The sequence below is a fragment of the Capsicum annuum genome, chromosome 1 (genome assembly GCF_002878395.1).
Source record: "Capsicum annuum cultivar UCD-10X-F1 chromosome 1, UCD10Xv1.1, whole genome shotgun sequence".
In the NCBI taxonomy this organism is placed as follows: domain Eukaryota; kingdom Viridiplantae; phylum Streptophyta; class Magnoliopsida; order Solanales; family Solanaceae; genus Capsicum; species Capsicum annuum.
Window position 1 is genome coordinate 18,337,587 of NC_061111.1, and position 10,962 is coordinate 18,348,548.

Sequence of the window (10,962 nt, forward strand, 5' to 3'; positions counted from 1 at the left end):
AGTTTGATAAGTTATACATTTATAAAAAAAATAAAAATTAATGACATGACATCCCAAGTAGTAGAGAGAAAGACTTTGAGGTGTTAAATATATTTTAAGAAAAATAAAAAAAGTTGAATGATATTCTTGTTCTAAATAAAATAAAAATAATATTTGTAGGTAATTTTCTAAAACATGGATGACCATTCACGAAATTTACTCGTACCTTAGTCAACCAAATTACCTCACCTTTCTTCCCACCTATACCCCTCTCACTACTCTCTTTATTATAAGTAGGAAAAGTTTTGTTGCTTTATTGCTCATAAAGTCCAATTCAAGACGATAAAAATGAGCCACCAACAAAGTCATGCATTATCTGTTGACAGCAGTGGCATTTCAAAAATGAAGCAAAAAAATACTGGAGATGAAGAGAGGAAAAAACCTAAGAAAGTTTCATTGTTGAAGCTTTTTTCATTTGCTGATTCCTATGATTATTTGTTGATGTTTTTAGGTTCCATTGGTGCTTGTTTACATGGTGCTTCTGTTCCTGTTTTCTTCATTTTCTTTGGCAAGTTGATTAATATTGCTGGCCTTGCTTACCTTTTTCCTGCTCTAGCTTCTCACAAAGTTGCCAAGGTATATGTGCAAAATAATGTTCTAGCTAGTTATTGGAGTTGGATTTCTAAGATGTCTGCTCAACTAATAGTTGTTATCTTCGAAAATCACTTTATCGTCGAAAAGAATAGCCACTTTCCGAGATGATAACTATTAGTATTTGAGTGAGCACATGAGAAATTTATTTTTCCTGATTTCTCGGATGATCACTCAACTAATTAATTAATAATTGCTATCTCAGAAAGCCATCATGACTTTATGAGATAATAATAATAATTTCGAAAATGATCACTCAACTAGTAGTTACTATCTTAAAAGTTCATTACTAGAAAAAAAAAAAAAAGAATTAGCGATGGATAACTTCTGCGACTAAACAATGAAACTCTGTGCTAATCCCATTTAATAACAGCTTATGTAGAAGATTTTGTTAACTATGGACTATTTAACGACAAATTAAGAACGAATTTCATAGCTCATTTCTGTATTTTTTTATAGGATGAAAATCTGCTCCAATTTAGGAATTCAAAAGTTAAATTATGGTTTTACTTTTGCTGTCTGATCACCTAAAAAAATATTGCATGCAACTAAATTATTGTCCATATAACGTGAAACGCACAATAACCTTAAATTTAAGCAAATTAATTACTCTTGCTACAATATGTTAAATTACAACCAGGTTACTTAATGTTTTATCATTATTTTGGGAGAAACTTACGTATATTTTGGATTGTTTTTTGGCAGTACTCATTGGATTTTGTGTACCTAAGCGTGGTGATATTATTTGCATCATGGATAGGTAAAAGAATAGTGTATATTTTTTCTTGTCCTCGTGTATTTATTATATATGACAAATTAAAGTTCCTAATTAATATAGTTCATTAATTTTTTGTTAAATAAAAAAAGAGGTGGCTTGTTGGATGCACAGTGGAGAAAGGCAAGCAGCAAAGATAAGAATGGCATATTTGAAGTCCATGTTGAATCAAGATATAAGTCTGTTTGACACTGAAGCTTCAACTGGAGAAGTTATTTCTGCAATTACTAGTGATATTATTGTTGTACAGGATGCTATTTCTGAAAAGGTATTCTCATTTTCCATCCTTTTCTATTTCTTTCTCCCGAGGCTGGCGTGGCCAGAGAGGAGGACAACTAACATTAAAATTTGACTTTTGACCACTAATTTTGTGTTACGTCCCAACTCTCAACTACCAGCTACTTTTTTTTCTTTTTGATTCATTAACTAAAAGCTACATTTTAACAATAAAATATTTAGTGAAATTTCATAAGTGAGGTTTAAAGAGATAGAGAGACTGTTTTTGAAAGAATACGTTTTAACATCACGGGGAATACGTAGTACCGTAGTAGAAAAAGGAAAAAGGAATTGGCCGGTAATAGTACATACTTTTCTCTACTTAGTTATTTTTAGAGGCAGATTATTTTTCTATAGTTGATTAGTACTTAGTTGGGAGCTTCAATATTACATCATGTTATTCATTATGTGAAAGGAAAATTTGAACCATAGGTTTTAAAAGTAGGGAAAGGCTTTAACTCTCCTGCAACTAAAATGGAAAAAGAGTAAATGCAACTTGGTGGCATTAAATTGGTTTTTTGAATTTGTTTCTTTTTCTTTTTTCTTAGATATTTCTTTTTCCTTAGATCAAAATTAAATTTTTGGTGTTACATAGTACTCTTAGGTAATAAATTTACGTTTTTTCCTCTGTGGTAATAAATTTATTTTTCATTCTGTGTAGGCCAACTGGATTTCCAAGTAGAATGTGGTCGAAATAATATCTTCTTTTATTTATTTTAATACTTCTCTTTAGGAATGTCTCTCAAAAATGAAATTAATGGGTGTGATACTCATCAATGCGCGAAGAGCAATAATAAAAGAACACCATGTGACTCATGTTGTTATTATTATTATTATTATTATTATTATTATTATTATTATTAGTTCTTTTGAGCATAGGGCCTATAGAAACAATCTCTGCATCCTAAAAGATAGAGGTTAAGTATGTATATTTTATCTTACTAGATTACATTTATGAATTATACGGAATATGTTATGGTTATTTAAATATACCATTATGCTATATGGCTATTGAGTTATTGATGTATTCCTTCCATTTATAACTTTAATATATCTCCATTTGAATCAGAATCAATGGTTAATTTAGTCAATATCTTTAACTAGAAATCTAAACCATGCACTTTGAGAAAATTTTGTTCTAAAAGTCAGTTAAATGATAAAGACCACTCACTTCGTTTCATTTCAGTTGACCACTGCCAACTAAAATGGGACGGAGGGAGTATAAGAAAAACATGGTAAATAATGCATGTAGTTGAAAGTTGAGTGTAAAATAAGCAAATTGCGTTCACTTTGGAGTTTGAACGAGTCAAAATGAATTGAGTTAATAAATGATAAATTTAATGGCCCGTCACTGTAATAGGTTAAAATAATCATAACCAATCCATCCCGTTCAAATTTTTGGGTCTAATAAAGTTCTAATAGCAATGTTTGATGCTGAATCCAAAAATTGGGCACTTATCATTGTGAAATTATCTAACTGTGACAACAAGCACTATAATGTTGGAAATGATTGGTGTTTCAGGCAGGGAATTTCATGCACTATATCAGCCGTTTCTTAGCTGGTTTTACAATAGGGTTCATAAGGGTATGGCAAATCAGTCTGGTGACACTTTCAATTGTGCCGTTGATTGCACTTGCTGGTGGTATTTATGCCTTTGTTACCATTGGCCTCATTGCCCGTGTCCGAAAATCCTATATCAATGCTGGAGAGGTTGCTGAAGAGGTATGCACTACTAAAAGATTTATGATTGTGTTTGATTAGACATATGTTTTAATATGTTCGTTTTATGTTACTTGGCTCCTGCTGACCTGACATACCCTTAAGAAATCTCTAGTTAGAAGTGTACTTTACTAAATAAAAATTATTGATATATTATGCTTCGCAACTCTAAATGTGATTACTACTTACTTCATTTCATATTACTTGGTATGTATCTGTTTGACCTGCGCATCCTTTAAGAAAACTTTTATTAGAGGTATAATTTATTAAACTAACCTTATTAATTTATATTTAATATTAAGGGTAGTATGGAGAAAAAGTAATAAACCGCTCTTGATTAGCTAGAGTGGACATGTAAAATGAAACATCTATTTTTGATATAGGTGTTAAGTAAAATGATACGGCGTGAGTATAAATTAGAGGTAGAGGAAGAAAATATCAGATTAAAAAAATTTGAATATCTTAATGAATTTGAATTTTTGGAAGTTGTATAGAAATTGGCTGTGCCAACCCTTTTGGATGTTCCAAACTAAGAAGAGTGTCATATAAATTAGAACGTTAAGAACAGTTTGTTCAAAAAAGGATCTTACATTCACGGTATTGATATACATAGTGCACATATTTAAATTGTTTAATCCTCCTACTCGTAGCTCCATGCTTAGTGATCTTTTGCAATTTTCAGGTCATAGCTAATATTAGAACAGTGCAAGCATTTGCTGGAGAAGAGAAAGCGGTAAAATCGTATAAAGGTGTCTTGTTGAACACTTACCAGTATGGGAAAAAAGCTGGATTGGCTAAGGGCTTGGGTTTGGGCACCTTGCATTGTGTCCTTTTCCTTTCTTGGTCATTGCTTGTGTGGTTCACTAGCATTGTTGTGCACAAGAACATTGCAAATGGAGGAGAATCTTTCACCACCATGCTCAATGTTGTCATTGCTGGCCTGTAAGTTTTTGCTTTTTTTATGCATTTTCATACTCAATTTCGAAATGCTCTTACAGTATAATCTTAAAACAACTAAACTATTACGAGTATTAACAGAGACTAGTGCCCTTTTTTCTTGAGAATCCAGTGCTTCTCTGAATCTCATCAATACTTATATATGATATATATAACAAATAAATTTATAAATTTATCCTTTATAGGCCATGCTCTAATGAAAAGTCAGAGAGAAACCAGATGTCTATTACATCGTGTCTCATCCTTATTGATAAGTTACCTGTTACTTCTATTCTTGGTCATACTTTTTCCTGAGTTTATGGAGGTCATTTCTGCCTCTACGCAACTTGGAATGTTTTCCATTGCGTATATTGGACTTCTGACTTTGTATGGTCATAAAGTAGGCGCTCCACTAGCCGCCGAGCTTTTGTTCTGTTTATGCAGAATCTTGGCTTCAATTTAACTGTTAACTGCTTCTCAGGTCATTGGGGCAGGCAGCGCCAGATATTACAGCATTCCTCAGGGCTAAGTCAGCTGCCTATCCTATTTTTGAGATGATTGAACGAGATACTATCAGTAAAATCAGCTCTAAGAGTGGTCATCAGCTGAGCGAAGTAGATGGACACATACAATTTAAAGATGTATGTTTTAGCTATCCATCTCGTCCCGATGTGGTAATCTTTGACAAGTTCTCTCTTGATATTCCATCAGGGAAGATTGTAGCTCTTGTGGGAGGAAGTGGATCAGGGAAAAGTACAGTTATATCTTTGATTGAACGCTTCTATGAACCACTCTCGGGACATATATTATTGGACGGAAGTGATATTAGGCACTTGGACTTGAAGTGGCTGAGACAACAAATCGGGCTGGTAAATCAAGAACCCGCCCTTTTCGCTACAACCATTAGAGAGAATATTCTGTATGGAAAAAGTGATGCTAGCCTAGAAGATATTGCACGTGCAGCCAAACTTTCCGAGGCAATGACTTTCATCAACAACCTCCCCGATAGGTTAGAAACTCAGGTACATTCTGTCCTTCACAAACTGTGTACATACACTAGGAGATATCACATTATTGCAAACAGAATTATAAATGCTCTCATATAGCTCCTTTCTGTGGTTATATGGCTGTTTACTGGAAATAGCAACTAGAGGTAAAAAAACTTTCCTCAACTCAAAACTCCTGCTTAAAGAGCTCTCTGGCATATTGTCTAAAGAAAAACAAAATTCAGCAAGAGTTTTTGTGTTCATCTCTCTTTTACCAAAAATATTCAAGAAAGGCCTCATAAGACTTGACAGTGTTCTTTAATAAAACATAATATCATAGATATCTGAGGCCACGTCATTTACAGGTTGGTGAAAGAGGGGTTCAGTTATCTGGGGGGCAGAAACAAAGAATTGCAATTTCTCGTGCTATAGTGAAGAATCCATCAATTCTTCTATTAGATGAAGCTACGAGTGCACTTGATGCAGAGTCGGAAAAAAGTGTACAAGATGCTCTTGACCGTGTGATGGTGGGAAGAACAACTGTAATTGTTGCTCATCGCCTTTCTACCATTAGAAATGTTGATATCATAGCGGTTGTAAATAATGGCAAGATAGTAGAAACTGGAAGTCATGAGGAGCTTATTTCGAAACCAAATGGTGCGTATGCATCACTTGTTCAACTTCAACAAGCAGCTTCTTCACATCTCCAAGAGCCAACCATGGGACGACCTCTTAGGTACAGTATTATTTACCTGCTGATACGTTGTATTTCTAACTAAATCACAGTGTGATGTATATCCTCTTTATTGTTGCATTGGAGTCAACTCCGCACTGTCATGCATTTGATGACTAGTTCTAGTGATACTTTGATTTTAATGAGGTTTCAAACAAATAATAAAAGGTAGCATTTCTTGCTTATTCGGAAACAGCCTCTCTACTTCATTTGAGGTAGTGTTATGGACTGCGTGCACTTTACCTCCCCAGACCCCACTTTGTGGGAATACACTGGGTACGTTGTTGTTGTTGTATTTCTTGCTTATAAGCAATCAGACTGATTTTTCAATCATTATATGCATAATTTGCAATCTTTTTCTACAGTATAAGGTACTCCCGTGAGTTATCCCGAACCAGAACGCAAAGCCATGGAGCTAGCTTTCGTTCTGAAAAGTCTGTTAGCGGTATTGGTGATGCTGGTGTAGAGGATGTTAAGGAACCAAATATTTCCTTAAGGAGATTGTATTCAATGATTCGTCCTGAATGGCATTATGGAGTTATTGGAACTATCAGTGCATTTATTGCTGGATCTCAGATGCCTCTATTTGCCTTAGGGGTGTCACAGGCTCTTGTGTCTTACTACATGGATTGGGATACAACACGCCATGAAGTGAAGAAGATTTCTATCCTGTTTTGTATCGGTGCAGTATTATCCGTCATCGTTTACGCCATTGCACATACTTGCTTTGGCATCATCGGAGCGCGGCTTACTCTTCGTGTGAGAGAAATGATGTTCTCTGGTAATCATACAATAACCAATGTTTTTGCTTTACACGAGGTTGCTTATCATGTAAATATGTAGAACTTCAATTGCATAATTTCTGTTGCATTGCAAAACTTTGGTTCACTGCATTGGCACAATTCATCATATTTAATTTTAGAAGATGACTGTTGTACTCTTTGCCGAAACTTTTCACTCATCTCTGTGTTCTTAATATCAGTCCTTTAACCGACAAATTGCTCAACTTGTATCTATAAATGACGTCTAACTGTATTATAGCTATGATTCATATTTATCTGAAATCTTTTATCCAGAAATAATTTTTGTCTGGATCAATGATTTCAGATAAATATGAATCATACCTTTCCTACATTTTTTGATATGTTGCATTGGTATCTGTCTTCTTAATTTAAGTCCTTTTTGTCCATCTTTTTCAAATAAAAGGTTCCCTAACACTCTTCTTTATTTGGTTGCAGCTATGCTAAGAAATGAGATAGGATGGTTTGATGAGATGAACAACTCAAGTTCGTCACTAGCATCTCGATTGGAAAGTGATGCTACTCTATTGCGAACGGTAGTGGTTGATCGCTCTACTATACTCCTGCAGAATGTGGGTTTGGTGTTCACTTCCTTCGTCATTGCATTCATGTTGAATTGGAGGCTCACCCTTATTGTCATGGCTATGTACCCACTTATCATCAGTGGTCACATCAGCGAGGTTCAATCTTTTCCCTTCATTAGCGTCTGTCATTATATCTTTCATATCATTATGTTGATAGGTATTGTTATTCTTTCTTTCAGAAACTCTTTATGGCAGGCTTTGGTGGTGATTTGAGCAAAGCCTATCTTAGAGCAAATATGTTTGCCGGTGAGGCTGTAAGTAACATCAGAACCGTTGCAGCATTCTGTGCCGAGGAGAAGGTAACTGATCTCTATGCTCGTGAACTTGTTGAACCTGCAAAGCGTTCATTTAGCAGGGGACAGATTGCCGGGATCTTTTATGGAGTCTCTCAGTTTTTCATCTTCTCCTCTTATGGCCTTGCCTTATGGTATGTTGCTCAAGTGTTTAGTTATCTGAATTGTTCATCTTGTTGCTTGGTTGTTGGGGTTTTCATTGAGTGGTGGAGTCAGCTTGCAGTTCAATGCTTTGGCATACTTGTACTTTACATACTGCAACATGCGGATGATTTTGAGACTACATAAATTTAATTTACCAACTATCCAGAGGGGAAAAATGTTACTACAAGTTTAGCAAAGTAGATAGCCAATCTCTACATTATAACATTTGTTTATTTTACTAAGATAACAGCCTTGTCCTAATACGGTTTTCACTTGAGCTCGCAATAGTTTAACGTGTATTCTTCCTAAACCTTGTATAGGTATGGTTCTGTTTTGATGGGGAAGGAGCTAACCAGCTTCAAAGCTGTTATGAAATCGTTTATGGTTTTGATTGTAACTGCTTTGGCTATGGGAGAGACCCTTGCTATGGCACCAGACCTTATAAAAGGAAACCAGATGGTAGCATCAGTATTTGAAGTGCTTGATCGGAGGACAGAAATTTTAGCGGACACTGGAGAGGAGGTGACTGAGGTTGAGGGAACAATTGAGTTTAAGGATGTTGAGTTCTGCTATCCTGCAAGACCTGATGTTCACATTTTCAAGGACTTCAATATGAGAGTGCATGCAGGAGAGAGTATGGCGATAGTAGGGCAGAGTGGTTCCGGTAAAAGCTCAGTACTGGCTCTCATTTTACGGTTCTATGATCCTATATCCGGGAAGGTGATCATTGATGGTAAGTTTGTATCTACACTTTTTTGTACTAGAACCGTTCCAACTTTCAGCGTATATTGATTTAATCATATTGCTGATAGTGAATTTACTCAGGCAAAGACATCAGGAAGCTAAAGCTCAAGTCTCTAAGAAAGCACATTGGCCTGGTCCAACAAGAACCAGCACTCTTTGCCACATCAATCTATGAAAACATCCTTTATGGAAAAGAGGGAGCATCTGAGGCAGAAGTGATTGATGCAGCTAAGCTTGCTAATGCACATAATTTCATTAGTGCTCTTCCTGATGGCTACTCGACTCAAGTTGGGGAGAGAGGAGTTCAATTGTCGGGTGGACAGAAGCAAAGGGTAGCCATTGCCCGAGCTGTTCTAAAGAACCCAGAAATCTTGTTATTAGATGAAGCTACAAGTGCTCTGGACGTGGAATCTGAGCGAATAGTTCAACAAGCGTTGGACAGGTTGATGCAAAACAGGACTACCGTGATTGTGGCACATCGATTATCCACCATAAGAAATGCAGACCAGATATCTGTATTACAAGACGGGAAAATCATGGAGCAAGGGACTCACTCTGCATTGGTAGAGAACAACGATGGAGCATACCATAAGCTAATCAACTTACAGCAACAGCAGCAACAATAGTAGCGCACCAACATACTTGGAGATATTTTTCGCATACAAAGACTCAAAAAGTGTAAAATTCTTTTTCCCTCTTTACACTTAATATAATTGTATTAGTATTCTGTATTCAGGGTTGTTGCATAGGCCATTTTAGCTGTTCTTCCTCTGGAGTATTTTCTCCATTATTGAAGGCTTCACTAGTAGGGTGGGGTCGAAAAACTCATAAATGTAATATTGGTCAATCACTTCCCATTTGATACCCCCTTGTGGTAGGGCCCTTCCCCGGACACCGCACATAGTGGTAGCTTTAGTGCACCGGGCTGCCCTTTTTTTTACTTCCCATTTGATACCCCAAAATAAAACGGCAAGTTACACATTTGACAGCGGCTAAAAATACTGACATTCGCTAAAATAATTGATTAACCACTAGTAGTGTTAAATTTTTGTACAATCAGTATATATGTGTGTTTGTCATAATCTTCATTATGTACCTGTTGTTTCATTTGTTCTGTTTATCTTGTTATTTTGTTGTAGTTTTTTTCTTTTTGTCATGCTTTGCAGCCTGCATCGAAACAGTGGTTACCCCTAGATGTCTAGTCAACTGCTGCGCTGCAACACATTTCGGGGAGAACTAACTGGCTCTGAGTTCAAATGGCATTTCATCCCTAACCACAATTCATATCACTGATTCTTCAACATCAGTCGGTTCAGACTCCACTTAGTTTCACGCAAGTTTCATCTTGGTTAGGGCTAGATCACCAAGATTCGGGTCCATAAGCGGTGATAATTGCCCTATGAAGACTCGCTTTCGCTATGACTCCGGTGAGATCCCTTAACCAAACCAATACCTATGGTCGTCGGTTCATTCTTAAGTAGGCACGCGGTTAGAGCCCTAACTATTCCCACCTGCTTGGGAGCTTATAATTCCATGTTCTATTTCACTTCCGATGGGGTTCTTTTCACCCTTCCCTCACGGTACTACTTTACTATTGGTCACCTGGAGTATTTAGCCTTGCAAGCTGATCCTTGCTGATTCACACGAGATTCCACGTGCCCTGTCTACTCTGGTCAGACTGTACGATAGTGATGCTTTCGCCTACTGGACTTTCACCATCTTGGGTCATCGAATCGCACTAAATACAAGCTAATACGTCCCTTCTTCTTGTTATTCAATCTGCCAATCAAATTCATCATAAGGCCTATCAAAATCAACCTCTTTAGTACCCAACAAAGGTAGATGGTATAGTCTATCTACATCCTTAACTTTTCTCATGTCCTATTTGTAGAATTTCACCGAATATATTATTATTATTGTATATGTTAATCCAAAATGATATAATATATGCCCACCCTCCTTCACCCACCCAAAGAAAAAATAAAACTTGACCCAAAGAATGAAGAGAGCGAATAAAATGTAAATAAATAATTCAAAATAAACAAATAGATGATTGGGAGTTAATAATACGTTTAACTACCCCCAGAAAAGAGACCAGTGAGATTAACTAAAACAATACTCAACCCTCTATCCCAATTATAATGGTCAAAATCAAATGGATCAATCTGTTAGTTATTTATTCCAACAAGTAACTCTACTATAGTAATATATCAATGGATGAAAATGACAGTTGCACATAATTTTCTAGGAGTTTAAGTTGTCAGTGCACAAAATATTTTACATTATCAGTTAACTTGACTTGCTATTGCAGGTTACCCAATTATTTATATAAAAATTTAAA

General features: G+C 36.0%; 1 protein-coding gene across 2 annotated transcripts; it reads left to right on the forward strand.

The window, feature by feature from the left end:
- The first annotated feature begins 292 nt into the window (after positions 1 to 292).
- On the forward strand, positions 293 to 9,602 carry LOC107870765 (ABC transporter B family member 2). Of its 2 annotated transcripts, none has more exons than XM_016717418.2 (12): positions 293 to 615; positions 1,336 to 1,390; positions 1,498 to 1,673; positions 3,204 to 3,404; positions 4,084 to 4,343; positions 4,819 to 5,359; positions 5,689 to 6,059; positions 6,422 to 6,837; positions 7,295 to 7,536; positions 7,620 to 7,867; positions 8,198 to 8,610; positions 8,690 to 9,602. In XM_016717418.2, the coding sequence occupies exons 1-12, from the start codon at positions 328 to 330 to the stop codon at positions 8,794 to 8,796; spliced, it is 3,318 nt and encodes a 1,105-aa protein (XP_016572904.2). In that variant the 5' UTR covers positions 293 to 327; the 3' UTR covers positions 8,797 to 9,602. The 2 variants fall into 2 exon arrangements, with proteins under 2 accessions (XP_016572904.2, XP_016572895.2); XM_016717409.2 differs by having other exon boundaries at positions 296 to 615; positions 8,703 to 9,602.
- The last annotated feature ends 1,360 nt before the right edge of the window (positions 9,603 to 10,962 follow it).

Coding starts and splice junctions, on each gene's coding strand:
- LOC107870765 (XM_016717409.2), top strand. CDS start 328: ATGAGCCACCAACAAAGTCATGCATTATCTGTTGACAGCAGTGGCATT. Junction 1,391..1,497: donor ATTATTTGCATCATGGATAG/GTAAAAGAATAG, acceptor AAATAAAAAAAG/AGGTGGCTTGTTGGATGCAC. Junction 1,674..3,203: donor AGGATGCTATTTCTGAAAAG/GTATTCTCATTT, acceptor TTGGTGTTTCAG/GCAGGGAATTTCATGCACTA.